This window comes from Orbicella franksi, chromosome 10, assembly GCF_964199315.1.
Source record: "Orbicella franksi chromosome 10, jaOrbFran1.1, whole genome shotgun sequence".
Classification (NCBI taxonomy): Eukaryota; Metazoa; Cnidaria; class Anthozoa; order Scleractinia; family Merulinidae; genus Orbicella; species Orbicella franksi.
In genome coordinates, this window is record NC_138154.1 from 26,908,689 (window position 1) to 26,926,712 (window position 18,024).

Sequence of the window (18,024 nt, forward strand, 5' to 3'; positions counted from 1 at the left end):
CTGTCAAACGTATCCATTATCGCTTTACAGCCTGCGTTACTATCAGACCTATTGTGAGCTTTTGTGTTGTCCATTTTCTAGGTTTTTGGAGCTTGCGTTTTCATTCTTGATCTTCCGATCCTTTCTATTCTTTCGATATTTTCCAGTGCGCTTGGTTTGTTGGTATCGCTGTTATGGCCACACCGTCTAGCGTACCGAGCAAAGTATTGTACATTATAAATCCCGAGTGTCGCCATACATTATGTGGGCGGGAATGCCTTCCTTCATGTAAAAAAGTTCCGAGCCCAGACTTCGTAGCCTACTGAAAACCAGTATCATATTTGACTCGAGATGGAAAGCCATACCGTCGTGTACTTTGGTAAAAGCATTGGACAAATGTGCTGGCGCGGTTATTGTCCAAGCACTGTAAATACATTAACCGGGCAAAACCGTCAATCCCTCCAGCTATAACTAAACGCCAACACACAGGGGAATGGTGTGTAATGTTCCATACTGCGTTTGCATCTTACATGCTATATCGCATTCTTGCATAAGCCTCTGACCTATTAACTATGCTCAGACCAACGTTTTGCTGCTCCGGCAGGATCAACCCTTTCCTTTGTCAGTCGCACCCTAAAGCGTTGAATTCGATGAGACGGTTATATCTGTTATATGGTCCAAACTGTCCCTTTGTGAAAGCTTCACTTTTGAACGACAATTCTTGCGAGTTCCGCACTAATTAAGGACGGTGCCTATAAATAGAAAGGTTTTTGAGCCAGGTTAAGACCACGACGAAAATGTAGATCTTTGCAAGGGCTATTGGAATCCACAAAGAAAAATTGGGGTAGCCACGAATTTTTTCGAGATAATTAGCCTTGAATCTCAACAAAAATGCTGACATCAGCATTTTTCTGAAAAAAGAAGGAAAGGATATTTCCTCACAAATTTCCTTAGAATTCGCCTTTACATACAGAAAAGCAAGCACATTTATAAAGATCTTAAAACTGCATGGTAAATGGTGCCATTTTTGATATGCTTTTATTAACAAAAACGTTGAAACAGCGCTTTTAACGTCTCTGACAGCCTTCCTCTGGTTCAGCTAAAATACAGTCTAAATACCTTTTGCTCGCAACCAGAAACTAATCACTTGTTGAATAGGCCACTTCCATTTCATAACAGGGGTAACCACGCGTTTTTTAAAGTCATTCATCTTTTTTCAAAACTTTTACGGTTCCCGTTACATTTTTTCCTGTCACCTCCCCAGTAAGTAAAACATTGGCATGTCTCGCACTTGTTTTGCGCGCGCACTACGCCATCTGCAGGTTCATGTTTACAGTTGGATTTCAGTATAATTTTTGACAGATAACGGCTAGTTTTTCAGCTGGAAGACGTTAACAGTTAGTGGTTAGCGATATGCTGTTATTTAGACTACGAGTAGTCCCTCTTTCGCTTAGTCCGTCGTGCGTGACGCGAAAGAAAACCGCGAGAAAAAAATGGCCCCGCGAAATCCTGGAGGCGAGGAGCACGCGAAAGGAGGGACTATCGCCTAAGCCCAAGAGTTTGAATTATGCGTTGCTCTCACAACGCAAAAATATGATTGGCTTATGTTAGGAGCGTTGACAACGTGTTGTCAACATTCGAGATACCTGTGACGTCTTGCAGGAATGTTTTGGAACCGAAGCAAATCGAAGCGGTACCAGAGCAAATCGAAGCGTTGAAATCGCGCTTCGCAAGCCGTGATGTTCTTGCGAATCTGCCAACAGGCGCTTTGGAAAGATTTAAATTTATCCAGTGTTTTGTTTGGCAAAGCTTTCTGCCTCCACCCCGACTGCGAGCGTGTCAGTGATTTCGCCGCTCAACAGCATCGTCTAAGTCAGCGAATATAAATTCACTGAGCTTGGCCTTTCTGCCGTCCATTTGAAAGATTGAACCGGACTCTTACTTGACACCGGACATTTACCTGAAATTTTCCGCTGCTATCGGCAAACATTTCACCGCAGTTGGATGATCTCCTATGTATAATGTATAATGTATAATGTTAATTCTCGGTTGAAAGTCTATTGAAATTTTCGCAATAACTTTTAGATGCAGCGAAAATCGTTACACGAGGCCTCATTCGCCGTCTTCTTTTTAAAACTTCTTCGACAGTTTCGCTGAACGAACACTGAACGAAGATATACTTCTCACGGCATATGTTTTTGCCTGGCTACTTGAAGAGTAGAGTAGAGCAATTTTATTCAGATCTCCCGGGGCTATTGATAACAGGCGATAATAAGAGGACGTCAAGATGAGAAATCCTACACCGAAAAATCACTCGGCCGTGAAAGGGCAAACTCTTGGGCTTAGGCGGTAGTCCCTCCTTTCGCGCGCTCCTAGCCCCCAGGATTTCGCGCGGCCATTTTTTCTCGCGAATTTCTTTCGCGTCATGCACGACGGACTAAGCGAAAGAGGGACTACTCGTAGTCTAGCTACTATTTGGTGTTCCTGGTTTAAGTAGAGGTTCATGAAACTTGATTTGGTCACAGAAGGAAAACTTTGCTTTCAGTTTACTTGTGTACTTGGTAGCGTAGCTGATTGCGTCAATGTCAACGCCAGCGTGCGCATGACGCTTAACCATGCCTTGCGTGATGCGCAGAACGTGTGCGCACTAACAAAAGTAGGCACCGTCCCTAAGCCTAATATTCGCAGCATGAAAACAGAGATTTACGCAAAATTAAGCTGGCTTAAAGCTTCTTAAAGTTGGTCATCAAAATTTGCACTACAAGCGAAATGTAGCTAAGTTCAAGTCTCTTTAGGAAAATTTAAAGCATGCTTACATGATACATTTACGACAACATTACGCCAGCTTTACAACAGTAAAATTATGTTTTCATGCTGTAATCAATGTTGTTCCAAAGTTGCATGGCAAACAGAAAACCCTTTCAAAATATTCTTTTATTGCAAATGGACTAGATGTACATGTTGTGCAAAGTCGTAAATATTACCAAAATCAGTGCGATATGTTTTTCTTCTTTTTCTTTTCTTTTTTTCCAGTTTTACGCGTGAATCAGGGACACAGTTTTTTCTTTAGTCTTAACCTACACGCGCAGGGGTTTTCAGGGGCACCCAACGGATCGTTTCGGTAAATTATCTGTTCGGAAGACCTTTAATCCCCTCTGATTTTCTTAAGAGAATTGTCACCTCGAACTTTCGTGATATGAGAAATTTAATGTCTGTTGTTTTCGAATTGTAAAAAATGTCGTTTTGGGTACCGAAAAAAGGTCAGCTATCATTTTCGGAAAGGCGATAAGACCTAAGGTTTTCGGGAAATGGACAAAAAAGCCCTAATAAATTCGAGAATACTCAAGTTCCCCTAGAATAACCGAACAGATAAATTTTTTTTTAGCGCAACCTAAAATTAACCTACAGAGCTTTAAAAGTACTCCACATAGCCTAAAACAGCTTTTAAAAGCATTCGAGAGAAAACGGTCGTTGGGTGCCCCTGGGTTTTCACACGCGTAAACAGTGATAAGAACAGTCAGTGGAGCTAATTAGACCCGGAGCAACTCCCGTCATTAGGAAGTTTTAAGCAACCACAACGGCGACGCGGGGACAACATCGATTGGAAAATGAATTTATATTCAACTTACGAATCTCGCGAAACTCTGAAGTCATTTAGTTAGTCTATGGCTATCGGAGACATCTCAAATTGTCTAATTCATCTCGTTGAATTAGACATTTAAAATTATAAATATTGGCCGTTGTGGTTCACATTCTCTAGCCTGCACAGAATTTGGTCATTTCACGTCGTTGTTTTGCAGAAAGCAACAAAGAAATAGACCAAGATTTAAAACACACATGCACAGCCACTGTTATGTTCGTCCTAGTTGCCGCCGCCGTTGTGGTTTGCTCAAACTTCCTAATCGTCATCACCACCACAAACATGAAGCACTGCTACTTCGATCGCCGCCGCGGCCGCCGCCATCGTCGTCGTCTTTTCTTTGTCATCGTCGTCATCATCATCTGTTTTGGAGGAGTCTAGCTGTTTTTGCAGTCCTGGTAATAACTTTATTAATATTAGAAAGCTTAAGCAATGATGACGCCTAGTAAAAACTGAATTTATATTTCATCTACGAATTACGCAATTCTTTACATCTGCCCAGTACACCTATCGCTCTTAAAACGTGCTCAGGTTAAAAATGTAATGACAGCGTTCAATTCAAACAGAAATACGTGGTTTGCTATTACCCATTCAGTGTCGACATATAATATAGAAACTACACTATTCTGACCGTATACAAACACTGTATATATACTAAAAGATTACCGAGAGCCCCGTCTTTTGACCTCATTCATAAATGGCTGCCAATTAAAAATTCTCTTGTAAGTATTACAATTATCCCAACTAACCTCGTTTTTGAGTTGATAATTCAAAAGAGGTCAGTTGGGTTAATTTAAACGAATACAAAAGAATTGTAAATTGGCAGCCATTTTTGAATAGGGTCTATGGGGTCACTGACAATTTTTTTTCAGGGGTCAGTGAAAGTACTGACCACCGACTGGAAAACAAGATTATTAAGCATCATTGATTTAAAAATCCTGGGTCTTTCTGCAGAAGTACAGCCTTAATTCCCTCAAAATGAGCATTTGCATAATATTCTAATGCGTCTTGGGTTTGTTGGTAAGTCAACTTGCTGATGTCATCGGGCAACTCGCGGAGTTTCTTCCCAGTTTGCATTGCAATCATCTGCAAAACAAAAACGCCCACATTTTTTATGCCAAATAGAAGACAAAGAAGGAACTTTACATTACCTTGGCCGTGCTGTAAAAACAGCGTTAACACCATAACACAGAGAGTATGCTAAAGAAATGAAAGTGTGCACAAATAGACCATATTCATATTCTCAGTATAGACTGGAACTAGCTTGCAACTAAAGCTAATGCGGGGAATCTTTTCAGTCTACCCCCCCCCCCCCCGCTCAGTCTACTGCAAATGAAATAAATCTCTTTTTAATGATATTCTCCCACATGAGCCTCCATTCAGTGCAAGCTAGCTCCAGTCCAACACGGAGAATAAGAATATAGCCTTTTGTACCACAGTGCAATCTTAATTTTGCGAACTCGAAAACTTGGCTCAAAAAACTTGAGGGTAGATTTCTTGTGATTCTTTTTCAAAGGGCACGAAAGGGTGCTTCAAATAATCACGGGGCTAGAAATATCGAGGACCCAAAAAACCGCGATTCCACTGCCGAATCACAGGACAGAAACACTGCCTGTGCAAACATGCCTGTAAAATCCAAGACCGGCTTGGCGTAGTTAAAAAGTAACCTTCGCATACGGTATACCATACATGAATCAAAGTGCTCTATGAACAAGCCCGTGAATTTCCCAGTAAATGGTTATTGACGTGAGGTAGCCTTTGCCAACATGGAATTACCTTTTTCATAATAAAACACTAATATTTTGAAGAGAAAAAAAAATTACAACCAGCAATAATCAACCACAATTTCTTAAGCTGAAAGCCAACGAGGAAAACAGTCTTTCGCAATCGCAAAAATTAGTTCCTGCAAAGATGTCATGCCACACAGTAACAGGTACAAGCTGTTATCAACAACAATTTAACCAGAAGTTTTAACAACCATTCAATTTGAGTTATTTTAACTAACAATTGCATTTTTAGCAGAACAGTTACAATACGTAGCATGTCGTCCTGGAGATGTTAAGCGATATATACGCCCGCAAAACAGCGGAACTGTAATGGGACGTTTTCACAGCTGATCGACCAACCCCTCATTAATATAATCAGTTCCACGACTACAACCGGTAACTTCCTTATGCAATTCACGAATCAAAAAGCAGGTTAAGTCTGCATTGAGCTGAACTGTCCCCTGTGTCTACATGAACGAGGGTTTCTGTAGCATCGAGTCACTAAAAATATACTTCCCCCCTCCCTCAGCCCCCCCCATTATGCAGGGTTACTTCACCACCAGCATTGCAAGTTGCTATTACCCATTTATACACCAGGGTGGAGAGAGTCAGTGCAAGGGAGAGCTATTTATGCCCATGACCTACATGTAAGACCCAGGCCAAGGTTCCAGAACTGGACCACTTGATTTTGTGCATTTTTTTGTTGCACTTTCATGACTTTGTAAGTGAGGTTTTCTGTACATACTTATTTTCTGCCCTCCAGTTTTGATGAAGTAATCTCCACAAAACATTGGCAATGAAAAATATAATTATATATAGTATTTGATAGAGGCAAAATGAAAGCTTCAATCAACTTTTAATACTGACTAGCATTAACCAACTTTTGAAAATCTGTCCATGAATATCAAAATAGCATTATGTACATGTACAAGACATGGAATCCCAACTATTCTAACCTTTGATTCTTTAGTCAACCCCACCCCCCCCCCCCCCCTTCCCCTCTACAATTATTTAAAGCAGTCTTTTACTCCCCAGGCAAAAGAGTTAGGAAAAATTGACACTCAATTTTTTGAACCCCTTGATAATTTCTTTTCAAACCAATTCATGTTCCCTTGGGTAGTTTGAAAACTCTCAGTTCCCTGCACTGATTTTTTACCAATTTTACCATTCCATAGTATCACACAGTCATAATGTTTCCACATAACAACTTACATGAGAACATACTAAAGGTTAAATTTAATAAGCATGTTAGTACCTGCATCATACAAGCACGTTCCATAAAGTAGGCATTGTCAAATGCGATAGCCGCATTTGGTGCAGTAAATAACACGCCATGATTTCCCATAAACAGGACTGCCTTTTTTCCAATAAGCTTAGCCAGGCGCTCGCCTTCTTCGCAACTCAAAGCAGCTCCTCCATATTTTGGGTCATAAGCAAAATCATTGTAGAAACGACAGTGTGTCTGGTGGTACATGCCAAACACCTCTTCTTCCAGCATTCCTGAAAATCACACCAAAACAAGAACAAGATAAAAAAATAAGATAAAATCAAGAAAACTCCTGGATAGTTATGTTTAGTTAGGCAACCAATAAAGCTTAACAGACGGCAAAAAGTGAGTCCCGGGGAGTTGTGCCTCTTGCGGGGTATCAGGGCATACCTCTCCACCACACCCAACCCTGTCCCCCCCCCCCCCACCACCACCCCCCCAAAAGAAATGTGTTGTATTCAAGCACTTGAAATTTAACTTATAGGAGCAAATAATAAACTTACACACAGCATTACTATCCAAATAACCAATTCAATCTGCTCCAGTTGCCCATGACAACAACACAAGTTGTACATTAAAACCTGGTTAACAACCAAATTTTTGTTGTGCCTTACTCAACTGATAATCATAGTACTTATCCATTACTTCTTTTCTAGCCTGAGAAAAAATAATTTATTTCCAAAGAGACACAATGAATGCACAGTAACCCAAGTGGAATGATAGAGGGGTGGAGGAGATTCGAGATTCTGTGGAAAAAAAATTTGAAACAGTAAAGTTAACATAAAATTTGAATTGACCTCCAGTTTCACTTGCCAGTTATCTGGTTGTTAGCTGTCTAAAGTGGTATTGAGGGTAATAATTTGGTAAAATTAACTTGTCAAAAATTCTTTAGACTACTTTTTTTTCATTTTTTCACATTTCAGTTTCCATACTTTTTCCAGATGTGGAAAATTATATGCAGTTTGTAGATGTCCATGATACATCTTTCAAGTACTCCACATTCTGAACAAATCTTATTGAAGATCCATTCATCTGTATATAGTTCAGTGTACATCACTAACACCAAGTGCTATTAACCTAGCTATCAACCATTCAATACAAAATACATGAAAGTTACCTATAGCAGTTGTGTATGGCGAGTGAAGATGGAAGACACACACTGCATCTGACCTAGCATCATGAACACCTTTGTGGATTGCATTAGCCTCTATCTGTATGTGACCTTTGCCTTCCACCAGCTCACCTCTGTCATTGACACCTAGCAGAGATGATGGGGTTGCCTGTGTGAAAACAAAAAAAATACACTCAGACACAAACATGGGGTGACTATGATACCGATGTTAATATATATTATGGCTAGTAAAATGTGATTAGAAAAAGGCTGCCCATTTAATGAGCTTTTTGTGATAACAATAGAACCTCACCAGAAATAAAATGCAGTCACAAACTAAACACGAGAATGCTCCATAAAAGATATCAGGTGGACTGAGTTGTCAGTCACTTGAAACACTGCAAAACTGTGCCTTAAGGTGTATATACCAGCTTTAAATGTGTGTATTAAGTGATTAATTTTGTATGCTCAATTTAGGAAGATTTTGAGCTCTTGAGATCAATAAAATAATCAATATCGAATTTAGCCAATCATACTTGTGTATTAATGATACTTTTCAGTCCAGGGGCCCATTTCTCGAAAGTCCCGGGAACTTTTCGGGCCTGCAAAGCCATTTGTGGATAATCTGTATCTAAAAAAGAGGAATAAATAGAGGAATAGAGGTGTATATACGCCTGAAACTTCTTGCATGAAGGGAACCTCCTGAACCTCTGTTGATATTACGAATATGTCAATAAAACAGCCTTTAATTTGTAATCATAACGCTTGCGATTTTGTCACAGCTTCCCGGGTGCAAAAACTTTCCGGGACCTTTGAGAAACGGGCCCCTGGCTAGAAACAACCATACAATGAACAATGATACAATGTAGCATTGTAGCATCTATGAAAAGAGCTACTAACAGCAAATTATACAGCTTACAACAGTTTTGGTTACACAGCCATTTAGCCATCGTCATAATAAAAGCAAGAAAACTACAGTACACAGCAACACATCTACTGTATGCCCTTTTGTTTAATTTGAACCAATACAATATAACTGTTAGGTGGATAGCGTATTCATAGCGTGAACGATACCGGTTTCGCCCCATGGCGAGTTCGCCGCCACCGAGTTCGCCCCCTCTATAAAATTTCTATTTCGAGTTCGCTCCCAACTTTTCGAGTTTGCACCAAATTTTGTGTTCGTGTTTACGTAGTTGTTATCGGGTTATTAAACGTTTTCGAACAACCATTTCAGTCTATGAATGTTTGATAAGCTTAGATGATGATTGTTCGCTTGTTGCATTAGCAACAAAGTCCGATCGGTTGACTTTGAAAGATAAATGGCGCTTTAAAGTATGAACTGCGTTTAAAACTTTTTATTGAACTACGTTTAAAACGTCGCTATTACACCAACTATACACCGGCCAAAGTGTGGCTTCGTTAGCAAGTCTAAGTAAGTCGAGTCAGCGGCTGACCGACTATATCACACGCTATACAATTTTGAGGGCAGGGGGAATGGTCATATATCGAGCATTTTGAGATCCCAAAATGCAAGGTAACGTATATGCATAATATGTGGAATCACCTATCAGAAGTCATTTACTTCTACTAAAAAGGGGCCAAATTACAAACGGGGTTTAGTCGATCTGTTTGAGATAGCATTTACTTACGGTTCATAATGATCTAAAATAAAAAGCATTGCAAACCTGACTCCAATGGAGACCATGAGGAATCATGAGCATGACCTCTCCATCGCCGCTCAATGCAGGAGCCATCATCGTCAAGTGCGTGCAAACACCTTCACTCAAGCCGTACCAGTCGAGACCTCGAAGTGCCGTCGCCAAATCTTGTCTGCATTTCCAGTTCGCTTCTTTCGCGTTTTCAACCGAACTTGGCTCAGTTGAAGAACTCTTCTGCCTCGTTAAAACTGAAACAGGCCAAGGTCTATGGAAGCTGCGAATGGGACGGATTGCTGTGCGAGAGAGAGGCCTCAAAACCCTAGACAGCACACTGATGGCCATTTTTGCCTTAGAGACGATACTGTCACGCAATAAGTCACGCAAACTCTTTTGTACACCTTCTTGGCGGGTGGAAGGTGCGGGGAGACGTGAGACGGGGGTGGGAGAGCATGAAATTAGTCTACCAAAATCATAGGCACGCAAGACGTGACCAAGTATTTTCTGTTATTTTTTTCCCCTCGAGGAAGCAACCCCCAGCGGACTCTAAACAGTTATGATTATAGTTATGATGTACAGCAAAAACAAACTTAGATTATTTTATTTTTACTAGTTATGATGTACAGCAAAAACAAACCAACGATTATTGAAACTTAGAGTTTGTTTCACCTTAAAAGGAACCTCCACTATTTTTACAAATATGGCCTAAAATGTTTCTAATGTACTTATTAGAAGATCTGAAATAAAAAAATAAAAAAAATGTCTCACCTGGTGAAATAATTTTTTTGTCGTCTTATCTTGAATGGCGCGCAATGCATTACGGGCTGATGACGTATCGTGGTTGCTTCGCTTTGCTTGGTTACCCAGCGCTTCCTGTTTTGATTGCACTTCTTAGTAAAAGAGACATGAGCGATGTCGCAGATACTCCCTTATCAGCTGAAACCAGAGTACTCGTCGACCGAAGAAAGAAGCGATTCAAGATGGCGGCCGTGGGAATTTTAAACGGGCTATAGGGCCCATCTTTGGAAGACGATAAAAAAAATTATTTCACTAGGTGAGACATCTTTTTTTATTTCAGATCTTCGAATAAGTACATATGAAACACTTTAGGCCATATTACTAAAAATAGTGGAGGTTTCATTTAAGAAATCTGATATGAAGCCTAGTTTTATCCGAAAGGTCTGATTGCTTCGTTTATTAGAACTACAGTGAAACTGTTTCCAGCAAAGACAGCTAGGCGTCACGCAGTCTGTATTAGAAGCTTACTCTAATGTAAACGGCAGATTGGTGTTAGTATTGTCGTATTCTGTTGCCAGCACTGATCGTAGTTTTTTCGGTTTTGATATTCCACGAAACCACTTCACCTTAATATCGAATTTAAAAAACCGTTTAAGAGAGAAGATATTAATGAAGGTCAACAGCGTTACTTGACTTGAGATTTGAAAAAAAGGGAGAGAGCTTACAGCAGTGACGACGGCGAGCCCAAGAACAACGCCTAGTAAAAAACAAATTTACATTTTACCTTTGAATTTCGCAATTTCCTAGATCTGTTTAGTGCGCCTATTCGTTTCAGTGTAATGCCATGAAAATACGAAAAATGAGCCTCCGTCGTTTGAGATCTGCAAAATTCGCGGAACTTAGTAATTTCACGTTGTTGTTGTTGTGCAGAGGACGAAAAGAACTGCATATGGATTTATAACGCACGTGCACAGCCATAGCTCTACTCATTAAACCTTCTGTTTGGCAACGTTCTCGTTGCCACTCCTGCTGGCCATTGGCCCAGTATCCTATCGCTACGATATTTTAGTGTAGATACCAATGCCGTGGTGACTACCGATACCTTAAAAATCCTTGGTGTAACGCTAGACTGCATGCAAGCTTAACTTTGCATGTTATGTGAAAGAGCAAGTACGAACGGCATGCCAAAGCCTCCGCACTAAGAAGGATTCCGAGGTTTATTCCCTCAGACATTATGGAACGCCTCTACAAGGCATACATTTTACCTCATATTGTTGTCCGCTATTGCTTAAGGCTAGTAGATTTAAACATAAAAACTAGAGGAAACAAATTATTATAATCTCAGGTCCATTTAGGTTATGGGAAAAAATACATCCTATGAGTATTTATTAGAGACTGAGTTAAAATAAAAACGCTAGAACAAAGAAGAAAATTCTAGGCCCGAGTTTTAGTTTACCGACGCATGAATAATCAAGCTCCACCCTACTTACAAGATTTCCTTAATACCAAAATTTGTAATTGTAATTTAAGAGGGTCGGACACTCTTTTAACGCTACCTAATTTTAATTTAGCTGAGATGTGGAATTCAATACCTCTTTATGTTAGAGAAGCCAAGGATGTTCTTACTTTTAAACGTATTTTAAACAAGCATATTTTCTAACTTGTATGGTGATTTTATATAGATTAATATAGTATTTGTATAAATATATTTTTATCAAAATATTTTTATTGCTTGAATAGTTAAGTTTAATTTTATTGATGTTTTCATTTTTTAGCAGGCACGTGTTTTAACTAGCTTTTATTATTCCTAAATGTTGCGTGGGTAAATAAGGGCCCGTTTACATTGAAAGAGGATGATCCTAGTGCTAGGATCATCCTAGAAGGTTCATTTGGTTTACATGCAAAAAAGCAGCTCCTGGGATCAACTTTTCATTTGGTTTACATGCAAGATTTGTGTTCAGCGCGGTTGCAAAGAAAGATGGCGGGCGACAATGACAAAAGTGTAGTTTTGGGAGTTCTTCTCTCTTTACTGGCGTTGATAACTGCCTTCAGCATCAATTTGCCATTATATACAACTTATTTCAAACACAGCAACAGTGGGCTATGATTCTCCAACTAAATCACACTGCCACCATTTCCAGGTTTCAAATAGCGAGGAGGAAAATCAGACGTGGACCTGCTCGCAGATTATGGCAACTGGCACCAGGACGACCGAAGGAAAAAGACTCCAAAATTCACTACTTCCCGCTGACTCTCTACTTTGGGCCCTGTATTTTGAAAACAACATTGGCCCTCCTCGTTGCACATCAGTATCGTCGTCTTCTTCGTTGGGCAGAGATATTCGAAATTGTCGGCCTTTTGAGCTTTTAGTCGATAAGTGCGAAAATCCCACCATGTTGTTTCTCAGAACTCGTCCCCAGGGCCATCTCCGGTTTCAAGACGATGGGTGGGCAAACTGGGCCTCCTGAGGCCGTTTGCATGGAGGTAGGATCATCCTAGTGCCAGGATCATCCTTCCTCTCGGATGGGATTATATTATCCTAGCGGTAGGATGATCCTAGCACTGGGACCAAATACAACCCTTCACATGTAAACTGAAAGCTGAAAACATACCGCGCTCGGATGATCCTGGTCCTAAGATGATCCTAGCACTAGGATCATCCTATTTCCGTGTAAACGGGCCCTAAAGGATCGCTGATTGTTTTTGTTGTTGTTGTTGTTGTTGTTGTTGTTGTTGTTGTTGTTGTCGTTGCGTCGTGGTTTGCTATTAAGCCCAGGAACGCTGGAAACGCGATGGGGTTTTTGTCGGTGTTATTTTTTATGGACGACTTCATGCAATAAACACTAGATAAATATATCGAATACATACTGGCTTGCATTTGTATTGTTTAACATGTTTAAGTGTGTCCATAGCACTTGATGATGGAAGCTACCAAAAGCTCTTTCAAAGTCTTCAAAGTTCATATACAAGGATGGTTGTAATTCGATGGACTGCTTAATGATGATTTTAAGGGACGCAATTTAGTCTGCGCAAGACCTTCCACTTTGAAAGCCTACTTGCTCGTCGCGTAGGTTTTCGTTGACATGTATCTTCATTCTTTCCAGCATAATACTGCTAAGTACTTTGCTGGGGATGGACAGCAGATTGATTCCTCCCCAGTTCTTACAGTAGCTGGTATCCCCCTTTTTCAGAAGTTTGACTAGTAGCCCGTTCAGCCAGTCCTACGAAATCTCTTTAGCTGTTCATGAAGTATATCAAGTGACATCTAATCGCTGCTTTTCGTCTCTTTAATCTCGTCAGTGCCCGATTTATCTCTTGCTTGGAGTTGCTGCCAGTGTTAATTGGTAGTTGTTGACTAGCCTGAGGCTCGAGGGGATCTACAGGTGGGCCCCTGTGTAAGTACGGCTGTAAAGTGATCACGCAATTTTTCCAGTTAACTGTTCAGTTTGGTGAGCAGGCTTCCAGTGTTGTCTCTAACTGGGCGGTCTATGGTTCTTCTATGGCCGGGGAGGTTATAGAGTGTTTTTATGTCTCCTTTTCCAGCTGCTTCCTCTGCGTCTCTGCCTAAGTTGTTGATAGTAAACGCAGCGTCGGAAATGTCTGAATAAAGCCAACACAAGAATACCTGCTTCTGTTTTAGAAAAACAAAGATGGCTCTAATACCGTAATGAAATCTTCACATACATGACTCCCCTTTATAAGCGGCAATTTGATTGGTTGTTCATAGAAGCCCCAATCTGAATGGTGTGACATATCTACATCCCTCACTCAGTCACTCATAACGTAGTCCAGACCCGTCGATTAAGAGGTAATTTATTACCAAAAAATAACTTAGTTACTTCTTGTTCTAATCAACAAAACTTGCTTAGGTTGATAAATCTTGAAATGACTTAAATTCCTTTTTGAAAACTCAACTAGTAAATGCAAATGGGGCAAGCAAACCGAAATCAAATTACAGGTTGTTTAAACAGGCTGTTTATAAATGTTAAAATGGAATATAATTAATTTAAATTGAAACTGGAACATTTTTATTATGTTAACGTGAACATGTAGTGTCAAAGAATTACTATAATCTGTTGTACTGATGAAGTCATTAAATGAGAGTTCACCATATTCACCAGAACCGAAATGACACCTAGTCGGTTTTGTTGGTTATAAACAATTATTGGATGAGGTTTTTGTGATATCCGGAATAAACAAGGTCGAGGTAAGGGTTATCAGCCGAAGCCGAAGGCTGAGGCTGATAAAACTAACCGAGACCTTGATTATTTGCGACATCAAAAATACCGAATCTCATAGTTGTTTTATTATACATTGTTTTAAAGAAAATTACGACAAACGCATTATCGTACCGAACACAGTTTATTTTCGACAAGCCACACACCTTATTCCAAAATGGCAGCCAGTTTATTATTCTTTTGTTTACATGGTAATTAGCCCTCTTTGCCTCGTCAACATGTACAAAATACGAAGGCATGCAGGTTTGAATTGAAAATTAGGCAAAGAGGGCTAATAAACATGCAAACAAAAGAATAATAAATTGACCGCTATTTTGGAATAAGGTGTATGTTCTTATGTGAACTTGACATTGTTCTTGGATATCATGCATTGGGCGCGCAACCTATGGATTATTCACTAATCTGCTAGCAGATTAGTGAATAATCTGTAGGTTGCGCTGTTTCCCAGAATTAGCTGTAGGCTTCTAGCCAAGGAGAAGACAGATGGTGACTACAATGTGTAATAATCATTATTAGTATACGTAGCAATCATTTTCCAAACTTGAATGTTATAGAGGCACATACTTTAGGCAGCGTCCGCACTAGGCCGGAGAAATTTGAAAACGCAGCTTTATTTCTACGGTTTGGCCTACAGTCCACACTAATCCGTCACGAAAACGGAGCTTTCCGAAAACGCTCTTCAAACCACAGGAATTTGAAAACCCCGGAATTAACTGTGGACGGAAAACGTTTTGAAAATGATGGCGTCGCGATAATCACGTGATTTCCCTGACCGAGTTTTCCTCAAACACAAATCCAAAATGACCGGTGATTGTTGCGTTCTTAAATTCCTCTGGTGTAATGTGGAGGAAACATTTGATGCATAGTCAGCTAGAGTAAAACCTCCGTTTTCAAATTTCTTCAAGTTTTTCTATATTCCGGACACAAAATGCTTTTATTTGCTAAAAATTACTTAGATTACTACTGTTACGAGTATCGTTGAAGAGCAGGGTTGTTTCCAGACAGAACTCAGGATCGCCGGTAACAGCAACAAACTAATTTATTTCCGTAAGATAACTTCACGAATTTACAGCACTAAGCTTCTTCAAATTTGAATCAATCTCTCTCACAGAAGAAACGCTCGCTCTAATCATGATACATAAGGCTTAAAGTTCTAGAAACTTCTATTTGGAACTAAATTAAGTGGTTTGACACAATTTCTAATCTGAGTAATTACATAAGGATCAGAATGTTCTGGAATGTTCTTATACAAATTGGTCACGGCTGAATGACTTCCGGTTCTAGATTGTTCTAGCAATTGACTTAGACAATTTTTGAGTTATTTTTTTGTAAAAAAAATACCTCTTAGTCGGCGCGTCGGGTATGTTATGGACGGGTCAATGGGTGAGTGAGTGAGTGAGTGAGTGAGTGAGTGAGTGAGAGATGTATGTATGTCACACCAATCAGATTGGATCTACTATGAACAGCCAATCAAATTTCTTGTTGTAAAGGTAAATGGTACGTGAGAAACACAAGGTATGTATAAACACAAGGACTTTGGTAATTGAAAAATAAAGAGTGACGTGTATGTTGCCGGTTTGTGATTTTTAGTCCGGTTTGGAGGGGAGTGTGACAGTTACATACGTACATTGGGTTGTTTTAGAGTGCATAATTTTCAGTGTAATGGTGGCTAGTTATGAACGAGGTGACTCATGAGTTTTGAAGCAGTTCATGAGTAGTAGGCAAATGGCAAGAGATATTTTTATTTTTAATTACAAAGGGTAACTTGATAGTTTTGTTTTTCACAAGGAGTTAATTCAATTAGAGGTCACGAATCGTCGGTTCTAGTTCTTAGGACATGTTTTAGAGGAGACGAGACTATTTAGACTTGAAGCAGTTGTAACGTTTACAATAGTAAGTGCAGGTAACGACTGTTTTGTTCTTATTGCATGCAAATATAACGAGATATTTTTATTTTTTAGTTACAATGGGTAATTTGACACTCTTGTTTTTCACAAGGTAGTAAATTCAATTAGAGCTGACGAATCGTCACCACTTGTTCCCACGAGATGTTTGCTATTTTTAGTTACAAATGGTAACTCGACACTTTTGTTTTTTAATGGGAGTAAATTCAATTAGAGCTTACAAGTTATCGGCTATTGTTCCCAGGATATTAAACAAAAAAGCTTTCATTTCTAGAGTGTTTTTACGTCTCTGCAGTAGCAGTTTAATATTTTTATTTGATGGGCATTTTATGACATTCTTTTCAGTCCGGTATTTTTTGAGGTAAAAAGTATGAAAACTGTTCAAATGTTCTTTGAAGACTGTGTGGCACCAAGTTAAAGTGCAATTTAATTAAATCAGACTTTCAACGTGTCAGAGAGGTTTTTTCTCTTTCTTTCAATTTTCGTTGAAGTAGTGTTGTTCCGTTATGTTGTGTAAAAAGGGTAAACTTAAGACTCGTATAAAATGCGAAAAGGTCTCTTAACTTGAGTATTTTTGAGTAAAATTTCCTCTTGGGGGCTGGAAGGGCTCCCGAGGGGGTACTCCCAGAAAAATTGGTTGGGGGTGTGCGGCCCGCCTCCCAAAACCCTTACCCTATTTATGACCAAAATCTGCGATATTCCTTACGCTATTTATGACCTGACAAAAAATTCGAAACCCTATTTACGACCTGACCCTGAAATCAAAACCCTGTTTCAGACCTGCGTTATAATTAGCTCGCTAGTTCAAACCAATGTTAAATTATCGTAAAGATATAAATTTTTGAAGGGCTTTTGTTGATTTTCTTTCCGATAATGATGAAAAAGTGGCTTCTTCTTAAAGCATACCCATATCAAGGCTAGAGTGCAAAAACCGTACCCTATTTATGACCAAAATGACCAAAAACAGCTAAAATCGATACCCTATTCATGACCAAAACGGCTGAAAAACCATACCATCGGGGCCTAACAGACCTATATAACCCATATAAGGGAGTTCCCCCCCCCGGGGGGGAAGCGCTACGTGATCGGTGAGTGAGGAAGTTATGCATGTGCGCGTGTCAGACCAATCACAGTGTGGGTTGTATCAAAGAACGAACAAAATTGCCTGTTAGAAAATAAGATGGTATCTACATTAATCTGGAGACGTGTCAGATTACTGTAGTTTGTTCAGTCAAACATTTTATGGCTTACTATTTAGTTATCTTACCATTACCGATGTAACATCGTATGTACATCATAAACTCCCAGTTTCTTTCTTGCTGTACATCGCAACCAAAAAACTTGTCAAATCAACCAAATCATTACTGTAAACAGTTCCATGAATGCTCCTATCTCTGAGACTTATAGTTCACAAAAAATAACGTTTGCACGCCTTGCGTGCCTATGTTTCGTAACAGCTACCAACTAAAACTCACGGCAAAAACGTACACGTGAAAAATTATGAAATGATGCGGGAAGAGGCATATTTTTGGCTTGTGTTCACTAACATTTAATGATTTTCGTTTGCATACAGAACTCCAACTTTGTCAAATCACTCTAATATCTTGAACAATAATTTGCATTTGGTGCATGATCGATCAGTCACAATGAATCATTCGATAGCAAGAATAAAGTTCGCTCAAGTTCAATAAAGTCGCGCCAGACATTTTCTCAGTTTTCAACGATA

General features: G+C 39.6%; 2 protein-coding genes across 2 annotated transcripts in view; both read right to left on the minus strand.

Moving 5' to 3' along the window:
- Nucleotides 1–2,888: 2,888 nt before the first annotated feature.
- LOC145501885 (putative aldolase class 2 protein CC_1201) lies at nucleotides 2,889–10,629 on the minus strand. The gene is made up of 4 exons (XM_081481275.1): nucleotides 9,449–10,629; nucleotides 7,770–7,932; nucleotides 6,641–6,885; nucleotides 2,889–4,705 (listed from the first exon to the last, which is right to left on the minus strand). The coding sequence occupies exons 1-4, from the start codon at nucleotides 9,761–9,763 to the stop codon at nucleotides 4,541–4,543; spliced, it is 888 nt and encodes a 295-aa protein (XP_081337401.1). The 5' UTR covers nucleotides 9,764–10,629; the 3' UTR covers nucleotides 2,889–4,540.
- A 7,118-nt stretch (nucleotides 10,630–17,747) lies between these two features.
- LOC145501879 (uncharacterized) overlaps nucleotides 17,748–18,024 on the minus strand; it is a 5,306-nt gene continuing 5,029 nt past the window's right edge. Inside the window, exon 2 of the mRNA XM_081481266.1 lies at nucleotides 17,748–18,024. This exon is cut by the window's right edge and continues 2,577 nt beyond it. The gene's annotated coding sequence lies outside the window, so the exon portion shown is untranslated.

Coding starts and splice junctions, on each gene's coding strand:
- LOC145501885 (XM_081481275.1), bottom strand. CDS start 9,763: ATGGCCATCAGTGTGCTGTCTAGGGTTTTGAGGCCTCTCTCTCGCACA. Junction 6,886..7,769: donor GCCATACACAACTGCTATAG/GTAACTTTCATG, acceptor TGTGATTTTCAG/GAATGCTGGAAGAAGAGGTG. Junction 4,706..6,640: donor AACGTGCTTGTATGATGCAG/GTACTAACATGC, acceptor TTTGTTTTGCAG/ATGATTGCAATGCAAACTGG.